This window comes from Lepidochelys kempii, chromosome 8 (genome assembly GCF_965140285.1).
Source record: "Lepidochelys kempii isolate rLepKem1 chromosome 8, rLepKem1.hap1, whole genome shotgun sequence".
NCBI lineage: Eukaryota > Metazoa > Chordata > Testudines > Cheloniidae > Lepidochelys > Lepidochelys kempii.
The window spans coordinates 20,129,497-20,156,333 of record NC_136387.1 but is presented as its reverse complement, the minus strand read 5'-3'; the positions used below and the strand labels follow the sequence as shown (position 1 = coordinate 20,156,333).

Here is a 26,837-nt window from a genome sequence, read left to right as displayed (position 1 = left end):
CACAATGGAGCTGGATGCAGCTCCCTGAATCTGCGGTCTATTCTATCTTGGCCCAATTCCCAATGTACTTTAGAGCAGTCTCTCTATGCTCCAGAAAATATGCCAGCTGGTGGGTCCCCAGTGGGTCGTCTTTAGCTGGGAATTGCAAGAGTGTAGCGTGCTCTGACCATGCTCCTTTCCCTACCCCTCCTTGTTTCCTACATAGGGATTGGCATGGGAACTACGTGTACAATAGTCAGAACTCTTCCATACCAAGAAAATCCTTAGCTAGGAAGATCTGTGTGCTTTTGGGCTTTTTTCTTGTGCCAGAGTGGCACATAGGGGCTAGATTACTGCTCAGAATCTTGTCCTGAATGTCAGTTGGTATAGTTATATTGTGTAATCTATCCTGTTCAAGTCTTACTATTAGTAAACAAGTAGATCAGTTACATCTCCTACTGCTGACTGGACTAAGTTGAAGTACTAGAGGAAGATGAAACAAACTAAGTGTAGCATCATTTGTTAAAGGTGTGAATGAAATTCGCAAATAAGTGGAAATATGGACTTTGGACTTTTCAAATGTTGGAGTGCTTAAGCTGCAATTTTAATGTGTAAATTTACATTCCTGGCTGAAAGGGAATTTTGTGAATAATAATGCCTGTAACTATATTTAAAATAGATCCCCAGCATCCTCCTTTGATTTTAATATGAACCTGTTCACACAAGTTCTGGAACGAAACTGATTGATTCACCCTTGTGCTGACAGCTGCTTGTTCAGCATTGATTTTCAGCAGCTAGTGCCTTTCTTAAACTGACTCTGAACCAAAAACAAAAAAGCACAAACTACTGAATCCTGAACAAATGTAAAAAGGGGGCAGGATTGTTCTTTCAACAAACAAAACAAAGAACCTATATTTATTTTTTGTCAGTCTTTGACGCCTGCAATGAGAACGGAAAGGACGTGTGTGTGTGTGCACGCGCGCAGTACTGACGACTACAGAACCTTGATTAGGGCATCAGGGTCCTGCCACAGTATAAATAATAGCATACATTGGGGGTATCAACTGCACAGTTACTAAGTATTGTAAACTTTCTTGTGTTTTGAATGCAGGTGGAAGTTAAGCCATATGTCTTGGATGATCAGCTGTGTGATGAATGTCAGGGGGCCCGTTGTGGTGGAAAATTTGCTCCATTTTTCTGTGCTAATGTTACCTGTCTGCAGTATTACTGTGAATATTGCTGGGCTGCTATCCATTCACGCGCTGGCAGGGAATTCCACAAGCCCCTGGTGAAGGAGGGAGGAGATCGCCCAAGACATATTTCATTCCGCTGGAACTAAAAGATTACTGCAGTGCTCATATGCAGGCCTCAAAATAAGTGCACTCTTCTGTTATCCTGATCCCCTCCCCGCCATCCCCCTTATTCAAGATAGCATGTCCTTTTGTAGTAGTCTGTAATTTAACAATAGTATAATGAAAGAATGACCTATAATATGGGTATTTTGTAGAATCTTGTCATTGAAAACTGTATTGGGAACTCCTTTTCGTATTGGTAACATGTTGCATGTAAGTTACATCCTCTTGTCCTTGGTATCAAGAGGACACTTACTTCATGCAACATTTTCATAGAGGAGAGAGTCTATGAATCTTAAGAAAAGAGAAATGAAATAGAGTATTTTGTTTTTTTAATTAAATTATTGTTAATAAAAAACATAAGAATACTTTTATTAAAATAACCATGCAACAATAACACTATCAGTCTGTTCTGACACTCCCCTCCTTCGCCCCGCCAAGGGAAGCCTGTTTTTTTGCCTTTTCTTACCGTTAAATTTTACAGCAATGAAAGAAGCTAGTAACTGCCTAGGAAAGAGCATGTTTAAAGCAACAAAAAATGCATGAGCAAGGTTGAAGCAGCATTATAACAATTATTTTTACTTACGTTAAGGGTTTTGAGGCTGAATTTTTAGCACAGGATATATTTCACCATGTCTCTGACTTTCAACCACATCCAAAGTACTTAATCAGCTAGGCAGAGCTTAGTATATTTTTATCAAAACAATTACCTTTTAAAGGTTCCCAAATATAAAAGTTGGGTAACATTACTACTGAGTGGAGTGGTGGGGCGGGAGTGCACTTATTACTTTTCATTAAAAAGAGAGAGAACTCAATTGTCTGGTTACTGCCCTAGAAATTCTACCAAAGCTAGAGTAATAACAACTAGTAAACTGGCATTTCCTCTCCTTAAGGACAAATGTATAGATTTTATTTTTGATGGTTATATATAACTCTATATCCTAATATACTAACATTCATCAGGGGCCAGCCTTTGCTCTCCATTTTGACATGAAAAATAAGATACCTCAAGGATATCACTGATTTTATCTTAAGTTCTGGTGTTCCACTGTATCACAGACTAAAAATTGGCTGCTAATTGGTTTTACTCTTGGATGTAAAGTCAGTTTTAATATCCTCTAACTTAGCTAGCTAGCTATAAGGTAGAAAGCATAAATAGGACAAAGCTAAGTAGTCTCTAAGTCTGTTTTGCACTGTTTGCTGAACTAATAAGTGTGTAAATCTGTGCAAAGAGGCATATGCCTATCTTACTCTTCCTGCAGAGAGAATCCTAACTAAGAATCCTTTTCTTCAGAACTTCGCATGGGGAAATAAAGAATTACAGGTGTCTGAAGTGCCAACTTTGCTAAGTTAATGCATGCTTTATTATAAATAAACTCCAGCTTGAGAAGCATTAACACAATACATGATAGATAACTGAATGCTTAAGGGTGAGGTGGGGGTTTTGTTTGAAATAGTCTCTTGATGCCCTAGAAGGGGCATCAACTTCCAAACTTGATTTTAACTAATGCCCTGGTCAACTTTTAAAATGATTGTGTAGAAGTGTGCAAAACAAACCAATCCAATGGCAATCTTCTAAACTGTCTGACTGGCATGGTACCATCCTAGATTCTCTCAAACCAAAGATTTGCCTCAGCGCTGCAGAAAACTTCTACTCTGTGAGCCCCCTAACCCTCAAGATTATCTTTATGAGAAGCAGTTTTTATTTTCAATACAGGCTTTAATGAACTATACCTTATTAAGTTCCAAAGGTCAAAATGGAGACATTTGCTGTCTACTAGTCAAGTAAAGAAAGGGAGCTGCTTTTAATGAAATCCCTGAAAATATTGACAACAGTAATGCAAATGGAGAGTGCTCTTGTGTAGATTGTCAGGGACTTTTTTTCTCTGAAGTCCATAATAATTATAGTTGGAATGTTCCTTTTAATTTTTTTAATGCTTGTTAGGTGGCTTGGGGTGTGATATTGTGCCGATCCTACCCAGTAAATAGGTGAGATGGGTTAACATTACAAGAAATAACACTGTTTGAGAACTAGCTTTGAATAATAATTTTCCCTTTGTACATGACCTGCTGAATTTCGGTACAGTGTTTTTGTAGCTAACTTATTTTGTCATGCACATAATGTATATTTGTTATGCACTACTTTTGTATATCTTGTTTTTCCAACAGTGAGCATTTTTAGGCACACTTTTCACTGACGGGATATCTCTTTATGCAATACCTCAATTTTTCATATTGCAAAGAGTAGCTTTTTGTACTTTTATTACTGAGAGATCTTCATATACTTCATTTTTTAATATAAATAATTTTAATAAATTTTATTTTCTTATATTCTGCTTTTTATACATTTCAGTGCTCTGCATACATTTTGAATTATGGATGTTGTGCACTGGCAATGCTATTTTAGAATCTGCAGAGAAAAGAAAGCATGTTGCTTAAACATCTTAGCCCAGCACCATGTATTTGGTGTACATATAATTTAAGAAATAGTATATGTAAAGTTGAGAATTAAAGAAGAAAAAAAGCATGAAAGTGACAAATGACAGTCTTTAGACCCTCAAAAATTAAATGCATAAGTGTAGTGTAGAAATTTAAAAGTAAAGTAACATCAAAATTGTCTACCGCTTCTTACTAAGTTTTTAAAAATTATACACAAATGCAGATGTTTTTGGTGAATGTTTAGCCATTTTTAATATTAATAACAAATTGATGTTAGGTGTTTGATGCAGAAAGGTGTCTGCTCTTTTAAATTATATTTAAAGAAATAAAAGCAAGCCTGCTATGTGGCAGGCATGTAATGTTAGTATGCATGACTAATGTAAGAAACTGTTATTCTACTAATATTCACTTGTGATTGTGTGACAAGCGTGTTTACAGATTATTTGGTTACACTTCAATTTACAGGGCATAAACAATTACATATATTACTCTGTACTTAGATAGTGATTACATGTCCTTTTGATTACATGGGATTTGTAGTTGGAGTTACCATGTCACTCCAAACATAGTTAACATGCAATTAGCTTACAAATCTTCGGGTATCACTTCAGTTTGCAAAAGGGTTAGGCCTGTAGTTCTATCACGCTAGCATGGCACTGGCCATGTATTTACAATGTAGTTACAGAGTAATTACATGGTTATTTTTGCAGTGTAAAATAAAGTGTTTCTGATTACTTTATATGTAAAGGACCCCCCACTGCCCCATGCTTTTTGGTATAGTATATACTTCTCCATACACAGACCTCTGCAGAATGCAAATTTAAAACTTGCAGTGAATGAATCTAGCGTTTTATAAGGATGCTGTTGGAAAGACTTGATAATTCACCCCTTTTGTTTTTGAAGAGTTAAAACCTTCTGTTAAAAGGTGATTTAAAACTTGAATGTGATGAATTGTGGCAAGTTAACTTCAAGTTATGTGCAATACTTATTTCAGACTTCTGGAAGATCTTTGCAGTGTAATTCTTTGTTTTTAATTGCAGACATTTAAAAATGTCATTTTCTACTGTTCTAGTAAATCCTCTTTCTTGCTGGTGTTTCTAAAGAAAAGAATCAGAAATCAATCTTTCTACTAATGTAAATTTGAGATTATTTTTAAAAAAAGGAATAAAAGAGGTTTGGTCATTTGCTTTATTTTATTATCTTATTTTAAAGCTACTGTGATTGATAGCATTGTAAGAATTGGGACAATATTGTATTCAACTGTTTTATTTTTTATATTTTTAAATTTTAAAGTATAATTAGTTTTTATAATTTTCATCAGATTTTTTTGTTATATTTTTTGGACGTGAAACTTTTAGCAAGTGGGTGTCTAGTTTTTACTAATCCCTAATATGTTTTCCCCCCAATGTATTGCTCATATTATCAGAAGGAAAAGTTATTTAAGTATGTCAGTTAATTGTACTACTTGGCTGAATTTCCATATAGTTTTTACTGTGTATGGGGAGGTTGTAGTATTTATTATAGCATTTTAAATAAGGGTAATTCATTTTTTATTAAAGTAATTTTCACATTTAAGTTCATATTTTTGTATGTTCTACTCTAAGTTATATAACACAAGTTACTTTTTTTAAAGAGTTCATTTGTTGAAGTGCTAGTGGAAAATTAATGTTATTAAATAGTTTGCAAATGACTATTTATACCAGTATGCATATAATTTTTAAATATTTGTAATGTGAGATGTTGAATGAATAAAACTTTTAATTCAAATTTCTTCTTAACCTTTTTATTTTAAAACACTAAAAGCAGCAGCCATTTGTGGAAACACTGTTTTACTGTTCGGCTGGTTGAAGCCCTGTAGGGCCTGGAATGTGATTTTGATGGAGTGCACAATGTGCTACATCCTTAGGGCCAAATCCTGCAGTCCCTACTCAAGTCAAAACTTCTGTGGACTTAGAGATTGATGCTAACGGGTGGTAAAAACTGCTGGTGCCCTCAGTAAAATCAGCATGAGTAGAAGCTGCTCAATACTACAGAATCAAGCCCATAAATTGGGAGCATTGCGTGAGGAGGACTGCAGGTGTTAGCCATTTTGGATCAGGTTTTCCTCTAACAGTGTGCTTTGAGAACAGTCTTGAGAGCTGAATACTGGTTATATTTTGTGAATTCAGTGCTTGTGGAGGTCTGAGATCACTGTCTGGAATTTCATGTGACTTTGCAGTGACCCTCAAGCAGACTCAGCACCTCGGTGTCTATTTTTATTTGTGCAGTCTTCAGCATGTCAACCAGGCCAAAGAGTAATAGCCAAATGTTCAGTCTCCTGCTTCCACTTGCTGCCCTTCTGCTAGTAATTAACAGGGACAAAGACAAGCCCAGGACAAAGCAGAAATAATGGAATGTTGGCTGAGAATTAAACCTAACTGGGCAGGCAACACATCTAATGAGGAGAACAGCCCCGAGCCATTGGCAGTGCAGAGCCTCAGACCGTGCGAACCATGTCAAAAAGGCTTGGCCAAATCTGGGCTAGAGCCAAGCATGGAATGGACAGACAAAGGCCCTTGTAGATTAACCTCTACCCCTAACACACTTCGAAGCTTCTGAGGGGGGAAAAGACTAAAGCTTTTTATAGACAAGTCTGTTAAGGGGCTTTACAGTGGAGACTGTTTAACACGAAGGGCTTGTCTCCACTTACCGGTGGATCAACGCTGTGGTGATCGATCTACCGGGGGTCGATTTAGCAGGTCTAGTGAAGACCCGCTAAATTGACTGCAGATCGCTCTCCCATTTACTCGGGTACTCCACCGGAATGAGAAGAGTGTCTCTTGTCGACAGAGTAGTGTGGACCCCACAATAAGGCGATCTAAGCTATGTCGACTTGAGTTACGCTACTAAAGTAACTCAAATTGCACAGCTTAGATCGACTTTCCCCCCATAGTGTAGACCTGTGTTAAAATTTAGACATGTAGGGCTGTAGCTTCTGCTATCTCTCTCTCACGGAGCTTCACAAGGGATTTTAATTGGCACCACTTCAGTACTCTGGATCCCCCAAATAGCTTAAGCATTCTCACTGTGCTAAGAATATCCAAACTGTAGAGAATCTGAATTGTCCGGTAAGGAAGTTGCTTTCCACCTGGTGGAACCATGCTTTGGAATCTGTGTGCATGCCTCCCAAGAAAATACAGAAACTCCCCAAAATAGTACAGAATATTTTGCCAGTGAAAGACTCAAATCCATGCCTTTTGTGATAGCTCTGTTCCCCACAATCCTACTCTCTGCATGTAAATCAGCTGCTCATCTGAGCAATTAATTTCCTATACCATGACGTAGGTACATAGGTTTCAATTTAAGAGGATCTGTCCTGCCAAGTGCTGAGCATCTTATATGAGGTGCTGGGCAACTTTCATTGGCGGTTGAGGCTGCTCAATGCCCTGCAGGATTGAGGTCTACTCACATTGGCTTCAGAAGATGTGTACATAAGGAAAAGTTAATGCTTTTAAGCAATGTCCTGTTTAAACAAAGTTTTCATTAATAGACTTAATACTGAGAGTCCCTCAACTAACTAACTAGCTTGTCACCCATCCCCTCAAAACAGATATTTTAAAGACAATGGTCAGCAGTCTAATTGGGTCATAAGCACAAATTTACAGAAAAATGTGAATGTCTCCTTAGTAATTAATTCCTCATTACAGCATTTTGTGCCAGCCAAATAGTCCCAGACAGCATCAACCGTTCTCTGGCATGTGACGTGCCTCTTTACATAAGTATTAATTATAGCTCCTTTCCTTCTGTTGCTGTTTTGTTATGGATTAGAGGTGGTTTGACGTACAAAAAAAAAAAAATTGTTCGCACACCAGCCTAACACCCACTTTCAAGAGAAAACAATCTTTTAGAAAATGGGGGGGGAAGGAAGGGGAATGCTTTATCTGCAAGTGATTAAAAAAAAAAAAGTATCATGAACATAAAGGAAGCTTAGTACCTGAATGTGGATTTCTGTTATCTTCTGATGCTGTATCAATAGTCTTCCTGCCCAAATAGTGCCTGATTCATAGGAATTCATGTGGAAAAGCATTAGCAAAAAGTTATTTATTAGAATGGAAACACTGACCTAACTGACTTTGGGGGGGCGGGGGACTGGGTGTATATTTTAGTTGTGATGTTAATAAACTGTCTTTAGCTCCTTCCATCTGAGCATCTCAAATTACTTTATAAACTTAATGAACTAAACCTCATGGCACTCAGGTGTGGTACATACGCACTATTACCTCTATTATAAGGAAGCTGGCACAATGAGTTGAAGTGACTGCCCAAAGGTCATACACGTTGCAAAATGAAAGTTGTTGCTTTTGCTGGTGTGTGCGGCTGTTGCTGAAGTTGACTTGCTTAGAAGCAGCTTTCTAGGGAAGCAGATTTATCAAGGTCCTTTTGAAACTGATTCTGTCCTGAAACAATTAAAATGAAATATCACGGGCAAGCATTAGAAGGTGGAGATGCACGTGATAGGTAGAACTCCAACACCACCTCAGCACATAAATCTTTGGTAAGTATTTTCCTTTGCACAAACTGTTCATTGAACACAACAATAAATCACATTTTTCTCTGGGATACCACATTCACTCACTGAGCTGATATTTTTCCACATCAGTTGAGAGAGATTCATTTTGGAGGGGAAGACAAACCTATAGTGTAGATTTTCATCAAATGGGATACTTTAAAAAGGCTCTTTTTGCTGCCAGACTGATTGCTCAGAAGAAACTGTTTGTTTAGCAAATGTCTATTATGATTCTTCAACTCATATTTATTCAGTGCTATGAAAGCCTGCTCAGACCATAGTCCAAAAAGCACACTTCTTCCCTAATGGAAATCAAGACAAATAGCATTAGAAAGGACAGATGAGGGAAAAACACTGACATCTCTTCCAATGTGTAAAATAAGATGATTGTGTGTGTGTGAGATATATAAGGCAAAAAAGCAGTCTCTAGGGTGAGAATATACATGCAGCTGTCTTCAGCTGTATAAATTTAATTTGAAAAAAGACTGACTTGATTATTTAAATAGATTGCATCCTAAATCCCCATTTAGAGGTGGTTCTGGAGAGAATCTAACTGAAACTAAACACTCTTTCATGCTGTCAAATATCACCTGCTTTCAAGGCAAATTGTAGCTTATGTACCTATTTTTGCTTGGAACGGGAAGTCCTCTGGATTCTAAAGATTTCATTTTTTTTTTTAAATCCATCACTGAGGAGATAGAGAAACCCCAGTACCCACCATGGCTATGGAACGGATGACAATTTTGTGCTCCCCTGCTGGCTTTATGGTAGAATTCTTCTAAGATGCAGGCCTAAATTTATGATACTGGTTCAAATATGTTTCAGAGTAACAGCGTGTTAGTTTGTATTTGCAAAAAGAAAAGGACTTGTGGCACCTTAGAGACTAACCAATTTATTTGAGCATAAGCTTTCGTGAGCCACAGCTCATGCTCAAATAAATTGGTTAGTCTCTAAGGTGTCACAAGTACTCCTTTTCTTTTTGGTTCAAATATGTTAACGTAAGAGGGCAAACTTCCAGGGGGCCACTTTAGCTGTCTCTGCAGACCATGAAAATAGATCTGTTTTTTTTTTTTCTGACAAAACACAGGTTGATTTTTTTTTTAAAGTTATTTCAGTGGTCGTGAAAGATACTGGCTTGATAAACTGTGAGATGGAAGTCCTCTGGCCACAGAGTAGATCCAGAATAACACAGCTAGTGGGTGTATAAACAACATGTCTAAGGGCTGCCCTGGAGGGACAACCTCTAAGGGTATATCAGGCTTCATGCCTATTTAATGGCTGGAGTTTTAGTTGGAACTGTTAACAAGGGAGCCATTGTGGTGGTGACTTTGTGAAGTGTATACCCCTCCATTTGGAAATGGAGTGAGACTATCCACTCACTTCACATGCGATCATTACAAATTATCAGAGTAACTATTTTTGGTAACAACTGACTACCTGAGATTTGAATGGGTATCCATGAACTGAAAGGCTCCATGTTTCATTACCAGTTCCTTAAACCATCCAGTCCACATTTGCTAGATGGTCTCTAATACCAATCTATTCATTGTCAGCACTTTGTGAACATGCATTTTTCCTTTTGCATTAAAATTCTATGAATTTTGTTGCTGCAGTGTTCCCTTCTTAGACTTTGATATAAATAAAAATCTGTCACTGGGCATTTCCACATTGTGGAATGGGTCAGATTACTTTTCATGCGGAGTTATGCGTGAAGAATGGTGAAACGATTTAGATGGCAGAATGGTAGTGTCAGTATATACAGAACTGTGGCTGTTCACACAGTGTGTCACATTAACTGTGATGTAGTTTGGTCATCTCTGAAGGGTATGAATTCACACACATTGTAATGCATTTAAAAGTTGTCCCATTCCAAGACAGTTTTCAAATGTTCACTTAATCCAAATCATCCCAATCTGCTGCTGAGTCATATAAACTAATTTGCTCTGAGATATATACCCTGTTATGCAGGTGAAATAATTAAGACTCTGATTTAAAAGCACCCTTATTCAGGACAGTACTTAATTTTAAGCATGTGCTTAAGTGCTGTCCTGTAGATGAATATGTGCATATGCTTTTAAGTGCTTTCTTGGATTGGGGCCTAAAAATGTCCTTTTATTGGATTTATATTTGAAACTCAAATTTTAGTTTTGCAGTGCTCACTGTATATGTGGCACTTATAGGAGTGTTCATAATATAAGCAGCATAGAATTGCCCCCAGCTTTGCTTCAGCAGGACCAGCTGTTCACAGGCAGATGCTGCTCTGTACACATTGGCGGAATCAACTCCGTTCTCTAATCAATAGCAAGAAAATTTGCTCAAAGGTCAGTTTTTCAGAGGGTTGTCTTTTTGACTCGATGTTGACAGCAGAACAAAGCGGCGATTGCTATAATTTTCTTTGCAGAGAAAGCTCCCAAGACAGATGCTCCACTCTGTTCTCTTTTGGCACCATCCTTATGTCATCTGAGACATATGTGACTGTAAGGATTTGAAACAGTACTGCGAAGATCTTTCATGGTTAAACAAGGCAGATGGGGTGCTGAGGAACAAGTGTACTCACTGATATTTATTACTGTACTCAAATGGAATCATCTCACACATCCAGTCTGATGTATAGAACCTGTGCCATCAATACTACATTAGCCAGCAGCCAAATCTTGGGCTGTGATCATGTTAGATCGCACAAGCTAAGAAACCTCAGACTTTCGGTACTTGAACAGAAGGCCCTGGAAAACCTAGTATACTGCCAAATGTATTGCTGGTGATTTAGTGATTCACATTCTGAATCTATACCCAAGCACTGTCCCCAGCATAGTGTTAAGAAGAGCAGTGCAGTGTTGTACCTCGTGTAAAAATTAATTTTACCACTTGTGAGGTCACTGAAGATCTCATCACATTTTTTCCAAGACAAACAGTAATAAAACTTAGCATTCCAGCCCCCCTAGATGTAAATGGGGGGAAAAGCATCATTATTCTCACTTTGGAAAATAGGAAACTAAAGCAGAGAGAGGTTAAATGCTAGTAATTTATCCAAGGTGTCTCAAAGTCTATGACAAAACTGGGAACAGAACTGTAGTGCTGTCTCTGTCTTCTACTCTAACTAATAGACCACAACTACCTCTCTAAAACTGTTAATCCTGGTGCCCTAGATCAGTGTTTCTTAATGACTGGGCCGTGGACCCTGAGAGCTCCCTGACAGTTTAGGAAGGCAGCAAGCTGGTTCCTGGTATCAAAAACTTTGAGAAACACGGCCTTAGATATTTTCAGTTTTGGTGATCAGTTTGTCTATCTAAATTCCCCTGCGGTTTCACTTGACTTTGGTATGCTTCACTTGTTATATTATAGGCAGGCTTGGCAGAATTTGATTTTTTTAAAATAATTCCAATGGATAATACCAATGTTTATTTGTAAGCATTTTTCCAATTTTTATTGATTTAAATTTCCACAGTTGTGAAAAATGTATGGAGGGCTGGACAGTTATTTAATGACAGTAGACACGGATTCAAAAAGTGAAAGCTTTATAACTATTAAAACACAAACTGTCAACATCACATGACAAAATATACAAAGTAAATAAATAGCCTTAAATCAAACTAAGTTTTCAAGCAGCATTTGTTTTGCCAATCTGTATGTTTAGATTAGCAATTGGAAATATTTTTTGTCAGTTTGTGTGTGTATGGTGAAATTAACGTTTTTCAATAATCTAATCCCTCCAAGCCTACTCATAAACTTCTAAACCAGAGATGTTAAACTTCTTGTGAGGTGAGGGCTGAATTCCAGTTTTGGTTATAGTCCATGGGCCCACTCATTTAATGAGAGATTTGCAAAAAGCTCCAGGGGAGGTTCAGGCTTTTATGTACTAAATAAACTTTGTTGTTTACTATTTGTTCAGTACCTTTCTGTCATGTTCAGCATCACTTAGTGGGAAAATGTACCCCTACCTCCCTTAGGCCAACTGCTAGTTCTGCCCTTTGTTTCTCTTCTTTCACTATCATTTCCCCTCTTTCTTTTCTTTTATATCCATTCCTTTTCCTTTCCCACAGCAACTCCTAATTCCCATCCCCTTGGATTCACAGCCGCTCTTTCCCCCGTTCCATGATTGGCACTGAAAGAGGCAAGGCTGAGAATCAGTGTCTGTATTAGGCTGAAGGCCTTGTCTACGCACCCATTTTGTAGCAGCGCAGCTATTTTGGTTAGGGGTGAGATTTTTTTGTTACTGATATAGTTATACCAGTAGCCCACAGTGTGGATGCAGTTTTATTGGTATAAAGGTGCCTCATACTGAAATAGATCATTCCCCGTCCCTTATGGGAATGCTATACCAGTAGAAAACGTAACTGCATCTACACTAGGAGTTTATACTGCTTTATCTGGTATAGTTAAAACAGTACAACTTTTGCATGTAGAAAAGAAGTTCGTTCATGCTGTAACAAGATAAACCAGAAAGGGGGGGTGGGTGGGTGGATGTGTGTGTGTGTGTGTGTTCTCACCTCTCACAACTACTATTTTAGACTGACAACACTGCATGGGTTTACACTTGGTTACAATTTGGAAGGCTTTCTTCACAACCATGTGTGCTAGAAATTTACTTTAAAAAAATGAAAATGCAGATTCTCCAGAATCTGTGTACAGGGATCAGCAACCTTTGGCATGCGGGTTGCCAGGGTAAGCCCCCTGGTTGTCAGAGCCAGTTTGTTTCCTGACCCGTCCTCAGGCTGGGCCGATCATGAAGCAGGAAGCAAGCGCGGGCCGAGGCATGTGCTGGCCACCACTTCCCGCAGCCCCCATTGGCCTGGTGCGGTGAACTGCAGCCACTGAGAGCCGCAATTGGCCAAACGTGTGGACGAGGCAGGTAAACAAACTAGCCTGGCCCACCAGGGAGCTTACCCTGGTGGGCCACGTGCCAAAGGTTGCCAATCCCTGGTGTATAACGTTATCGTTATTTTTTGTATGTGCCTAGGAGCCCTAGTACTGGACTAGGACCCCATCATGCTAGGGTCCATATAAACATACAGTCCCTGCCCCCCTAACGATCTTCAATCTAAATCTAAGACCAGAGATAGCAGATGGATAGAGAGAACGGGGGATTACAGGGGAACAAATGAGACAATATTGCCTAGGGAGTGAAATCTCCCATCTTTGGAGATTTTTAAGAGCAGGTTAGACCAACACTTGTCAGGGATGGTTTAGATCAGGGGTTCTCAAACTTCATTGCACAGTGACCCCCTTCGGACAAAAAAAACTACTACACAACCCCAGGAGGGGGAACCAAAGTCTGAGCCAGCCCGAGCCCCTGCTGGGTGGGGGCAAAGCTGAAGCCTAAGGGCTTCAGCTCCAGGCACGGTCCCTGAGTCCCAATGCCCAGGGCTGAAGCCCTCAGACTTTTGTCCCAGGCCAGAGCAAGTCTAGGCCATTAAAATGGGGTCCCGACCCACAGTTTGAAAACCACTACTCTAGATAATACTTAGTCTTGCCATGAGTGAAGGGGACTGGACTAGATGACCTCTTGAGGTTCTTTCCAGTCCTACGATTCTATGCAGATATAAATTTCCTGTGTTGTATGGGTTGATAAAACACTTTCTTACATTTGTGCCTATAGAAATAACTCTTAGACCAAGACCACTGACCAAGCTCAAAAATAGTATGGCTAGTGCTGTTCCCTCTATGGCATACACGTAAGAGGCTGCAAGCCTAAGCTTCAGACCCTAAGCACAGTTGCATCACTGATGCTTATAAACAGCACTCAGCTCTGGTCTGATGCCACTTCACCTGAGTTGATAATGCAGCCTCCAACTAAAAGAGGATGAAAGAGCTCACCAGAGCAACTGTCTCACAGCAGGATGCAGCCATCATGCTACATGGAGTTCAGCATGGCTGCAGTTTGCATGCATGTGCTAAACAACTCTCCACACAGCTATGACTCCTGCAGAAGAAAGATCCTGTAATCTCAGCTCTGGGCATGGCCTTCCCCACAAACACTGTCAAATGGTAAATAATTAGATGGAAATTACTTCACTGAAATTTTTTGGCTGAGAAATAGTGATCACAAAACATGGGAGTTTGCACTGCTCCCATATACGTTAGTGAAAACCTAAGCTGTACTAGAAACTTAGGAAGGAAAAACAATGGTTAAGAACTAAACACTAACATCAAAGCCCCTTGTGAAGAAGGAGGCTATATGAATTCTGAATATCTAAAAACAGGTTAGTTTTCCCACTTCTGGAGATATTGGGAAGCATACTCCCCTTTTGCACCTGCAAAACTATAAAGACTTTATATGGCATCAGTTTTGCCTGAAAATAACAGCAGATGCAAAATGGAGTGCTGCACTGAGGTTTCTATCAAAATCAAGTTTGCTTCTGGCAACATATTGGTGGGAAGGATGGACAGAACTTGTCCCATGAAGGATATGCATTGGAAATAGTGAAGAATGAAAGAACAGCATAAAGCACAGATGCTGACCATACCATCCATTTGGCAAGCCTCTTGTAACTGTCATCCACAGAGCTATTGAAGGGACTATAGGAGGGATGTTGAGTGCCAGCTGGCAAACTGAACTCATAGCCAGAAATATGCATCATCAAGTTTTCATGTTAAGTGTAAAACAGTTCTATAATCAAAATGGGTGCTACTAATGTTTATCGATTGGGATAAATGCCTGCTTACATGGTTTGAGACCTTTGTATCTCAGAATCCCTCCTTATACTCTCTCACCAGACAGTCTTAGAGTTGCACTCTGAGATCAGAGCATTCTTAACGGAGCAGCCCTCAAATCTGGAATTGACAGAACTCAAGTTTGTTAACTCATCAGGAACTTTACTAGCCCTACCTGTCTGTTTGACATAACGGGGAGGTATTTTTTTTAATTCATTGATAGTAGTTCAGCTGATAATTGTACTGCATTCACATGATCTCATTTTTATTATATGTGTATGTGGAGGCCACAATAACTGCATTTATCATGGGAAAATAAATATTATTTTTGGCAAAATATCAGGCTGTTTCCACAGGTTGTTTCCTGTTTTTCATGTACACGCACACACGCACAAAATGCCCTTTATCTACAATGTATAAAATAGCATGAAATCCTGGGTACCTTGGGGAAGGATTTATTGTCTTTAATTATTTCATCCCCTGGTTCCCACAGCAACGCTGATTTAACTGAAATGGTGTCTTTCATGTAGGTAAGGCTGCCATCTTGTGGAATATTTTTGACCAACACTTTCCTTTCAACTGCACTGTTTATTTTGACGGTCCAGGTGCTATTAAAATGGCTTTTTAAACTTAGGAATCATAGGCCTCATCCAAAATCCACTGAAGTCAATATAATGACCTTTAATTTCACTGGGCCTTGGATCAGGCTGCAAGAAAAACCAATACATTTTCAACATATATTACATTGGTTTCAGAGTAGCAGCCCTGTTAGTCTGTATTCGCAAAAAGAAAAGGAGTACTTGTGGCACCTTAGAGACTAACAAATTTATTTGAGCATAAGCTTTCGGAAGTGAGCTGTAGCTCATGAAAGCTTATGCTCAAATAAATTTGTTAGTCTCTAAGGTGCCACAAGTACTCCTATATTTTACATTGTAAGTCTCATGTCACATTAAAAATACTATGGGAAGAGTCTACCCAATATTTGTTCAGTTTAACTTGTAATTTTTCTGTTCTTGCGACCAATTAACTGCTTCAACTGTCTAAGAAATAATATTCATTGGTATTTTCAAAATGCTTACGTGACTAAGCAAAAGTCAATGGGATTGTGCTTTTATGTGCTGTTGAAAATCCCATCTGTTCTGGAAAAGTCTGATAAGTGGCAAAACCCACATCTGCATATAAGAACATTTTCAAATGTAACAGATTCAGAATCAAATGGGGATCTTCTCAATACTACATCATACAACCTTTTGACGATGGTTGCACTGCGAACACCACAATTTAAAATACAAATTTGGGCAGAAATGTACACACACTGGTTAAATCTGTATTTACACATGTAGCTAAGGCCAGTGAAAACTTTGCACTAATTAACAATCACAGCAGGCTAGGGTCAAGTTTATTGGATTATACTGATGAATTTTAACATTCTATAAAAGCACCCACAGCAAAAAGATGTCAGTTGATACCGTGTTAAATCAAAGTATATACATAAAATAAATCAGTATGTCTCCAGGTGGTGGTAACATAAGAACCAGACTTGAGGTGGTGATAAACTTTGAACAAAGCCTTAAATAACATGGATCAGATTCAACCTTGCAGAATCTGATTCTAGCAGGGTGGGCGATATTCTGACAAGTGAGTAAATTATGTCTAGCTTTTCCATCCACAGCAGCATCATGGCAAAGGTGGGTGAGTGGATTTTGTTGCTGCTCTGTCAAGTTTTCATGGCAGTTTTGCAATACTGCTTGTACTGAATTCTTCCCTTAGTCACCGTGATTTAACAATGACCTATTATTACATGCTAACAAATCTGTTACCCATGTACAGTTAAGAAAATGGTTTATTGGCTTGTGACTCTGCAAGCCATAGCACAGAACTTGGCATTGTGAGTCCTGTATACAACTGATAAGCTGATTCTCCAGTCCCCCCAGGAGCACAGTACAGACTCCAGTTCACCATGTCCTACTGCCAGCTGCTGCAGGACACTGAGCTGAGACCTGGCTCATCCCAGGCAGCAGCTATTAAAACCGCAGGTAAGTGCACAGTATAGCCACCCTGCCTCTCCCCGCCCATGTGAATGGGCTTTCCCAGGGCCCATTCCTCCATTTTTAATGGACTCCCCGGGATTCCCGCTTCCCCCTCTGAATGGGACACTACCTCTACCAGTCCCAATGGTCTCACCCCTCCCCGCCCAATTCCCAGTGGGTTCTTCTAAGCGAGTCACCCCCTCCCAATGCCCGCGGCCTCTCCCCCCCCCAATCCCAGTGGTCTCTCCCAATCAGGTCTCGCTCCCACACCCAAGGAGCTCTTCCAAGCGGGTCCCTCTCCCCCTAATGGTCTCTCGCACGCCCTTCGCGGTTGGTTTGGCCGAGAGCTGTCCCCGAGTCGCCCGTGAGAAGAGCGAGCGCCCCCGCCTCGCTATCCCTCAAGGATGAAGCCCCGCCCTGGCCGGGAGCGCATGCGGGTAGTTTACGTGAACAGCTTCGGCACCCACCGCTGCGGCTCCGTGATCCAATATGGCGGCGGTCCCCGCGGCCGCTGGCGCCGTGAGGAGAAGGCCGCTGCTTCCGGTGTCGTAGATCGAGAGATGTCCTCTCCTTCCGGTCTGAGCCGGAGGCAGGGGGCGGCTGGTGGGGGGCTGCGGGGCGAGGCGGCTGCCGCTCCTAGGGAAGGTCGCGGAAGCCCCTGGTTCCCGGTCCCGCCTAGCACCGGTCCCAAGGGAGCTGGCTCGTGTGCTGCCACCCAGGGACCGAGCCGGGGTGGCCAGGCCGGGGGAGCCCGCAGTCTCCGGGAGAGCGGGCCGGGGCTGCGGTGCACACAGAGCAGAGCCGGCGGCAGCGTGCAGGCGCCCGGCGGACAGAGATACGGTACGCGCCACCCTGGAGAAGGGATGGGCTGAGCGCAGGTGCCCAGTGGGCGCTGCCCCAGTGGGACGTCCCCTAGGGGCCCAGCCGCAGGGGCTGACTCGAGCCCCCTCTCTTAGTTACGTGGCGATGAGGCTAATCGCCTCCTCACGTCGGGCTCTTTGGCTGAGCCAGGCGGTGCCGGCATCCCCCACCCCGTTGCATGGCTGGTAACCGCCCTTCCACACAACACACGAAGGGACCCTCACCCTGCGCCAGGAGCAACAAAACTTGGTGCTGTGGGGTGGGAGGGAGAATGAATAACTTCCTTGGCAGGTGAATGGAAAGTGACAAACGCCCAAAGCACTTTTGCTCCAGACCCAATACACTGGTGAATGGCGAAGCTCCCTCCCCCAGTCAGGGGTGAAGGCAGCTTTGTCCTCTCGCTGTTCAGCCTTCCACATTCCTCACCCAGTAGAACGGGAAGCAGAGTCACTGACATCCACCCCTAGGAGTTGGTGTGATCTGTCTTCAGCTCCTGGATCCTCTCTGACCTTGCTTGGTAGACCCCAGAGTGAATAGTGCCTTTGGAATACTTAAGCTCACGTCCATGCATGTCTCAGTGTTCTTTTTCTTTGTGTCTGGGCCCAAATGAGATGGGGATAGGTGTCCCTTTATTTGCTTTTTTTAAAATAAAGAAGGTAGTTTTTCACTTTCAGAAACTTTTCCTGATGTGTTGCTAAAAAGATCAGTTGTGCTGCACAAAATAAAATGGAATGAAAATTGAGAACTTGTCTCAGCTCTCAAGATAAGAGCTTGGACCTTGAAGGAGATTCTGGGGAAAACTGGGAGGCTGTTTCTTCATTTTACAGAACTGTTAACCCTAGGAAGTTTTACAATGTCCTTGTAAACATTTTTTAAAAACCTTTAAGGATGATAGATCCAGATTATCCATTACTTTGTATTTCAGAAATAAAGACAACAGTTCTACTAGTTTATTATGTAGTTATTATTTGCTATCACTTATCAACAGTAAGAGCAGTTAATAGAATTTGTGAGAAAGCTCAAATTAGGTTGAGTACAAAGGTGAAATCTTCATTGAATATATTAGTACTGGTATGCCAAAATAGTTTTAGTACTAGGAGCAAGCGAGATATCAGACTTCAGAATCACAGTACTGATTACCATCTTCACTTCAGCTCAAACAGGATTTTAGTGGATACTATCAAGAAAAATGAGAACTAGAAACCAATGGTATGTCACCTGAATGCCTAATGTCTACACTTTCAATTGTTATAGAGTATTAATCTCTGATTTAAGCAGTTTGAGATATCAGACACTAATAATTGTAACGGAAGAAAAAACAAGGTGATAATCAGAATTATGTGATATGAAAGTCTGATATCTCACAGGCTGCCAGTGCTCGAAATGAATACTGTTTAACATGGAAGGATGGAGAATCCCCACTAGTTGGATACATTCAAGCTCTTTAATTTTAATTTTTCTTGTAGGTGGTCTTCAAATGAATCAGGCTGATAAGTTTGGATTCCCTTTCACTTCTAAAGTTGTTAATAAAGTAACAAAACAGAAAAAGGAAAAGGTATAAAATATGGGACTAAAGTGAACGAAAGTGTTAGCATTTTAGAAGATAAACTCCTGCTTGCGCTGTGTGTGTGTGTGTAAGAAAGAGTGTGTGTGAGAGATGCAAAAGGATGTTATAGGAAGTTTCACTTACAGGAATGAAAAATAGTATTATCTTCACCCCTTTAGAGTTTGAACCTGCAAGATCTGAGAATTCTGGCCCCAGTCCAGCAAAGCACTTCAGCATGTGCTTAACTTGAACACCAGTAGTTCCTTTGATTTAAATGACTAACCCAGCAATGCTTTGATGGGTCAGGGTCAGAATGCACCACACCTTGCTGGATTAAGCCCATAAAGGCCAAATTCTGTCCCTACTTACATATTTTAGGTAATGGGGTTGCTTAGGGAACAGATAAGTGAGAGCAACATTTGGCTATTAATTTTATATTAATAGAAATACAAAATTACATTCTGTGTCACAAATGTATTTCTGGTACTATTGAATAGTTCACCCAATGCTTGAAGTTAAAAAGACACATTTTTTACAATGGTAACTCATGAGATTTACCATACGTGAGATACAAGTACCCAGATATAATATAATACAGTAATGTCATCGATACATGATTTAAAACAAGGAGAAAACAACTGACTTCAGAGGTGCAGCTAACACTTGCTACACTGTCTTTTCTAGCTCATTAAATAGTCTCCAAGAAGAACAAGGAATGTATTTTACATTTTAGCACTGAAGCTTAATGAAGAAGAAATTATTAGATTTATACTAGTTTCACAGTGGATGGTCCAGATATCACCATAACTTTGGCATGTTATAGCAATGTAAATCCTGTAATCTCCTATTTTTGATGTGTTAGCATATCTGAATTTGCTAGTGCTTCAGTTTTGGTATTTATGATGGCAGTTTGAAGTGTGCCAGTTACAGAGGGAATTTTTTACGTTTTTCAACTGAAAAGGTCAGTAGATAACATAAAAGTAATTAATATTGATAGAACAGGTCAGGTCATTGCCATGCTGGAATCTGAGTGCTAGGTCTAAATTGCACTGCAGGCAAGGGACTGGAAGGGAATGTGCTTGACCCCTGGGGAAAAGGATCATCTTGCATCTCTCTCAGGTATTCCCCTTCTGGCTGACCCTGAAGAGACTTTAATGGCCCCAGAGGGAGTCACATCCAGTTCTCCTCCTCTGGAAGGACAGGATCACAGGTGCTGGGTAATGAGAGATCCAGGGAAGAAGGTGAATGAAAAATATGGAGGAATAATCCAAACACTGATTTTAGACTTGTAAAATAAATGTGGTTTATGTTCAGACATCTAGTTAATTACTAGAGTTGCAAACAAAGCAGATTGACTACCCTTGAATGTTCAGTGCTGGACAATTCAAAATCCTATTTAAGAGGAGATTTTTAAAACAAACTTTTTGACACTGTTCATTGAGAATGTTCTTCCTTTATTTTTAGTCTGAAGTCTTTCATGGAGTGTTGAAAGTAATTTCAAAAATGCTTGAAGAAAATGAAAAGTTTAGAGGCAGACTGTTGACTTGCAGTCAGTTTAATACTGAAGGTAGGTAATGAACCAATAACATTACATTAGCAAATACAAATAGGTTCTTAATACATATGCATTGACTTAAGAGCTCCAGATTTGGGGTCTATTAAGTTACTTTTGGGTGATATGCTTTCACAACTCATGGATTTTATTGCATACTTGGTCATTGTTACCTGTGTTTGAACTGCCCTCTGGTTCCGTTGAGAGTCTTGTAGTAAGTGCGGGTAATTGGAAGGGGGTGGTGGCAGTAGCTCTTTACTACACTGTAGAATATGAAAAACATGAACATAAAAGCAAGTGGAGTCTGGACATTTTTCTGACCATGTAAAATATGTAATGAAAGTATTGTTCACAGATGCCTGTACTAGTTAAGGGAAATACTTGAAGATGAATAATTTTTTTCACCTACAGTATAAAATTGGAAATAGTTTGACTTCATGTAAGTCATAAATTAGTTCCCACAAATGTGAATTGTAACCTAATTTAACATAACTAACAAAATTAATCCTCAAGTTGTGGCCTGACCACAGCTATTTCATTAGTGTAAAATGATACAGGAATTAAAGCTGACACACGGAATAGATGCAACTGCAGTTAGAGTTGTTGTAGCTACTACTACAATTTAAGGTACTACAGTATATGCTTACAAACAAAATTGGAATTTCTGGCTTGGCAATTTGATTAGTTTTAGGAAAGAATTTACCAATCCATTAAATATTATCAGTTAAATTAAAAGTAGCATATTCTCTCCGTGTCTGCTTAGCTCACATTAGTATTAATAGAAGTTTTTCTCATGCTGGGAGGACAGGGTATATACTAAAATAGTTGTAAGCCATTGTTAGTGACTTTTGTTAGTAAACCTTTGTATATTTTACCTATATGAATTTTACACATACGTGGTTCCAAAATGCTTCCATAAGACTGTACTCAATATAAAATGCTGCCTTACCATTTATGTGGTAAGACTTGTTGTGTCTGCTTACTTGTTTGCATGAATGGAATGTATACAATCCTACAGTTGTATATTTATTGTATTTGACTTATGCCCACTGTCTCTCCTCTTTGCAAACACATGTAAGTGGGCATTGAATATGGGAGTTTGACAGAGGTCAGGCATAGAATCCTTTTTTCAGGCTTTTGGATTCCCTTTCTGTGGGAGGGGGTTTGGCTGGAAGATATTTATTGTTGTTCCACTGGCCATGTCTGTGACCTCTCCACAATCCTCTTCTGTAGACTTGCTATCGAAGCCAATGTAAAGCAGTGCTCCTCAGCATGTGAAAACTGTGGACCCCATACATAGCTTTTCCTTGGCCCTCCTTGCACCCCTGAATCATTCTGGGGGTTCATTTGCACAGCCCTTATTTGGGCCGAAGGATTTGGCATTTATGCAAGAAAAATAACTTCCCTAGTTTAATTTTTTTAAAAAGATGTCTTACATAACCAGGGAGAAGGAGAAATAGAGCGTGTAGTAGAGCTTCGGGAGGAAGTCATATGTTAGAGAAAGATCCAAGGCAATTCTCTCAAAGTCTGGCAACAAACCAGAGAGCTTTGTTATTGTTTGGGATACATTCGCTTGTTAGGATTTAGAGCCTTTTAAAATTATGGCTGCTAGTTTAGTCTTCCATTTGTTAAGGGGGTGGTTCGATGAGCTTTCCCAAGAGGCTTGTGTTTATTTCAGGAATGAATGGACATGGGCTGTTTACTTCTCAACTGTGTTTTCAGTTGCCTGTCTCTTTTATCATCTGGGGTTAGATAACATCATTTATCTTTAGGTTTAATTTGCATCCACTGAAACAAACTTTATGTTATCCTCAGTCCTAATTGCAACTCATTTTTCTTTAGCTTTAATTGTGATTCTCATTAAGCCATATTTAGCTGAAATTCCTTAACCCTAACACCTCCTTTTTAACTAGCAGATTTTGCACAGTATTGCCTTAAGGTGATAAGTCTCCTATTGATCTAACTTTTTCATTAAACAAATAGCAAAAATACATTAAAATATCAACTCTGAATCAATTTCAGTTGTGCTTTACAATTTTTTAAACTAGATTAATACAACTAGCAAATTAATCTTGCATTTTATTATCTCTGTGGATAGTTTTATTGGAAGATGAAAGTCTGTTGCAGTTTTAATGCTACATATTTCTTCAGTGGAAAACTAGCAATCAAAATCAGATACAGTACAAATGAAAATGATGTCACTGTGCCTACACATTGTATTCTTCCACAGGCAGTGATGTGAACCAAAGCTCACAGAATGAGGCTTCATGCATGGACAGAGTAAGTAGTCAGTCAAACGCCAAACAAGTTCAAATGGCAAAATAAGTTTTTAGTAAAATCAAAATATATGCATAAAGATATTGTTGAAAGATACAAAAGCATGATATTTTTATAAAATACCGTAGTCATTTAATATAAAGCTCAAATATGGCTTTTAAGGGTCTAAACCATGCTTGAGAAGAGGAGTACGAGCATCAGCCACCATCAGCAGCAGTACTTTATACTTCTGAAAGACTGGGAAGCAATTTTTGCTATACCTTTTACTGCCTGGTTCATTTCTGCCAGTGTGTGTGTGAGACAATGGCTGTGATCCGTTTTGCTCAAACCCTCTCTGGGACTTCTAGTTTGCTGGCGGTGCTTGCAGCCTCCCAGCTCTTTGATGCTGTTTATAGATGCCCCTGTGCAGGAGCATGGGAAAGGTTTCATTGAGCTTTTTCTTCTTTAGTGCACCAATAAAGAGTTAGCTATAACATGTTTTAATAAATATGGGTCATTGTACTTTTAAAGATCTGCTGAAGCACATATTTGTAAATAGATAACTGAAGTGCAGAGGCCAGAATTGTATACAGTTTGGAATTATTTTGTTTTACATATTTAGGCTCACTAAATTAATATGAGATGTCTCTTCAAGGAGTTACTTGGTATATAAATATAAAAGTTAAACATTCTCAAATGCCATAGTATTCTGAATAACGTAAGTGTAGTGTCATATGAAGATGAATGTTTGTTTTAGTCATAATGTTCGGGCCATCAGTTAAATAGATTTAATTCTAAACACAGTGGACTAGACCGTTGGTCTGATCTACCTCTGTGTAGTGCAGGATCTGATTGGAGGGGGTGCACAATGACTTGATCCATATCATTACACCCTCTAATAATCCATTCTTAATCCCGGCAATGCCCAGAGGTCAGTTTGATTGTGCTGTAACTTTGAGCAGCCTCAGAGTTGTTCTAATTTGCATCTGTCTGTAATAGCTTCAAGGGGCCATTCCACTAGCCAATGATTACAGGAGCACAGCAGCATTCCGACCATGCTATGGGTATGTCTACACTACGAAATTAGGTCGAATTTATAGAAGTCGGTTTTTTTGAAATCGGTTTTATATATTCGAGTGTGTGTGTCCCCACAGAAAATGCTCTAAGTGCATTAAGTGCATTAACTCGGCGGAGCGCTTCCACAGTACCGAGGCAAGCGTCGACTTCCGGAGCGTTGCACTGTGGGTAGCTATCCCACAGTTCCCGCAGTCTCCGCTGCCCATTGGAATTCTGGGTTGATATCCCAATGCCTGATGGGGCTAAAACATTGTCGCGGGTGGTTCTGGGTACATATCGTCAGGACCCCGTTCCCACCCTCCCTCCCCCCGTGAAAGCAAGGGCAGACAATCATTTCGCGCCTTTTTTCCTGAGTTACCTGTGCAGACGCCATACCACGGCAAGCATGGAGCCCGCTCAGGTAACTGTCACCCTATGTCTCCTGGGTGCTGGCAGACGCGGTACGGCTTTGCTGCACAGTAGCAGCAACCCATTGCCTTCTGGCAGCAGACGGTGCAATACGACTGGTAGTCGTCCTCGTCGTGTCCGAGGTGCTCCTGGCCACGTCGGCTGGGAGCGCCTGGGCAGACATGGGCGCAGGGACTAAATTTGGAGTGACTTGACCAGGTCATTCTCTTTAGTCCTGCAGTCCTATTGAACCGTCTTATGGTGAGCGGGCAGGCGATACGGACTGCTAGCAGTCGTACTGTATCATCTTCTGCCAGGCAGGCAAGAGATGAGGATTGCTAGCAGTCGTATTGTACCATCTTATGCCAGGCAGGCAAGAGATGAAGATGGCTAGCAGTCGTACTGTACCATCTTCTGCCAAGCAGCCATGAGATGTGGATGGCATGCAGTCCTTCTGCACCGTCTGCTGCCAGCCAAAGATGTAAAGGATAGATGGAGTGGGTCAGAACAAGAAATAGACCAGATTTGTTTTGTACTCATTTTCCTCCTCCCCTGTCTAGATCACACTGCAGTCAGTCACAGAGAAGGCGCAGCGAGGTTAATCTAGCCATGTATCAATCAGAGGCCAGGCTAACCTCCTTGTTCCAATAACAACGATAACTTTGGTGCACCATTTCTTATTGGAACCCTCCGTGCAGTCCTGCCTGAAATACTCCTTGATGTACAGGCACACCATTTGTTGATTTTAGCTCCCTGAAGCCAACCCTGTAAGCCGTGTCGTCAGTCGCCCCTCCCTCCGTCAGAGCAACGGCAGACAATCGTTCCGCGCCTTTTTTCTGTGCGGACGCCATACCAAGGCAAGCATGGAGGCCGCTGAGCTCATTTTGGCAATTAGGAGCACATCAACCACCACACGCATTATCCAGCAGTATATGCAGCACCAGAACATGGCAACGCGATACCGGGCGAGGAGGCAACGTCAGCGCGGTCCCGTGAGTGATCAGGACATGGACACAGATTTCTCTGAAAGCATGGGCCCTGCCAATGCATGCATCATGGTGCTAATGGGGCAGGTTCATGCTGTGGAACGCCGATTCTGGGCTCGGGAAACAAGCACAGACTGGTGGGACCGCATAGTGTTGCAGGTCTGGGACGATTCCCAGTGGCTGCGAAACTTTCGCATGCGTAAGGGCACTTTCATGGAACTTTGTGACTTGCTTTCCCCTGCCCTGAAGCGCATGAATACCAGGATGAGAGCAGCCCTCACAGTTGAGAAGCGAGTGGCGATAGCCCTGTGGAAGCTTGCAACGCCAGACAGCTACCGGTCAGTTGGGAATCAATTTGGAGTGGGCAAATCTACTGTGGGGGCTGCTGTGATGCAAGTAGCTCATGCAATCAAAGATCTGCTGATATCAAGGGTAGTGACCCTGGGAAATGTGCAGGTCATAGTGGATGGCTTTGCTGCAATGGGATTCCCTAACTGTGGTGGGTCTATAGACGGAACCCATATCCCTATCTTGCCACCGGAGCACCAAGCCGGCGAGTACATAAACCGCAAGGGGTACTTTTCGATAGTGCTGCAAGCTCTGGTGGATCACAAGGGACGTTTCACCAACATCAACGTGGGATGGCCGGGAAAGGTGCATGATGCTCGCATCTTCAGGAACTCTGGTCTGTTTCAAAAGCTGCAGGAAGGGACTTTCTTCCCAGACCAGAAAATAACTGTTGGGGATGTTGAAATGCCTATATGTATCCTTGGGGACCCAGCCTACCCCTTAATGCCATGGCTTATGAAGCCGTACACAGGCAGCCTGGACAGTCGTCAGGAGCTGTTCAACTACAGGCTGAGCAAGTGCAGAATGGTGGTAGAATGTGCATTTGGACGTTTAAAGGCGCGCTGGCGCAGTTTACTGACTCGCTTAGACCTCAGCGAAACCAATATTCCCACTGTTATTACTGCTTGCTGTGTGCTCCACAATATCTGTGAGAGTAAGGGGGAGACGTTTATGGCGGGGTGGGAGGCTGAGGCAAATCGCCTAGCTGCTGGTTACGCGCAGCCAGACACCAGGGCGGTTAGAAGAGCACAGGAGGGCGCGGTACGCATCAGAGAAGCTTTGAAAACCAGTTTCATGACTGGCCAGGCTACAGTGTGAAAGTTCTG

At 41.0% G+C, this 26,837-nt stretch overlaps 2 protein-coding genes and 1 long non-coding RNA gene across 14 annotated transcripts in view; 2 read left to right on the top strand and 1 right to left on the bottom strand.

The window, feature by feature from the left end:
- Positions 1 to 4,378, top strand: part of CPEB4 (cytoplasmic polyadenylation element binding protein 4) — a 185,926-nt gene extending 181,548 nt beyond the window's left edge. For all 5 annotated transcript variants that reach the window (XM_073355775.2, XM_073355773.2, XM_073355772.2 and 2 more), the window contains one exon: positions 1,091 to 4,378. In XM_073355775.2, coding sequence (XP_073211876.1) covers positions 1,091 to 1,318 — 228 coding nt within the window. In that variant the 3' untranslated portion in view covers positions 1,319 to 4,378. The remainder of the gene's footprint in view (positions 1 to 1,090) is intronic.
- Positions 1 to 17,983, bottom strand: part of LOC140915687 (uncharacterized) — a 38,025-nt gene extending 20,042 nt beyond the window's left edge. Inside the window, exons 1-3 of one of the 2 annotated variants that reach the window (XR_013636146.1) lie at positions 17,465 to 17,983; positions 8,030 to 8,206; positions 7,744 to 7,805 (exon numbers count right to left, since the gene is read on the bottom strand). This is a non-coding gene — a long non-coding RNA (uncharacterized LOC140915687). Of the gene's footprint in view, positions 1 to 7,743; positions 8,207 to 17,464 lie in introns of both variants that reach the window. The other variant, XR_012160246.1, reaches the window with a different exon arrangement.
- The window catches only part of LOC140915685 (neuronal vesicle trafficking-associated protein 2), a 75,581-nt gene continuing 65,790 nt past the window's right edge, over positions 17,047 to 26,837 (top strand). Inside the window, exons 1-4 of one of the 7 annotated variants that reach the window (XM_073355779.2) lie at positions 17,266 to 17,837; positions 19,325 to 19,413; positions 20,869 to 20,971; positions 23,187 to 23,236. In XM_073355779.2, coding sequence (XP_073211880.1) covers positions 17,402 to 17,837; positions 19,325 to 19,413; positions 20,869 to 20,971; positions 23,187 to 23,236 — 678 coding nt within the window. In that variant the 5' untranslated portion in view covers positions 17,266 to 17,401. Of the gene's footprint in view, positions 17,838 to 19,324; positions 19,414 to 20,523; positions 20,814 to 20,868; positions 20,972 to 23,186; positions 23,237 to 26,837 lie in introns of those variants that run through there. The other 6 variants (XM_073355778.2, XM_073355782.2, XM_073355780.2 and 3 more) reach the window with 6 other exon arrangements.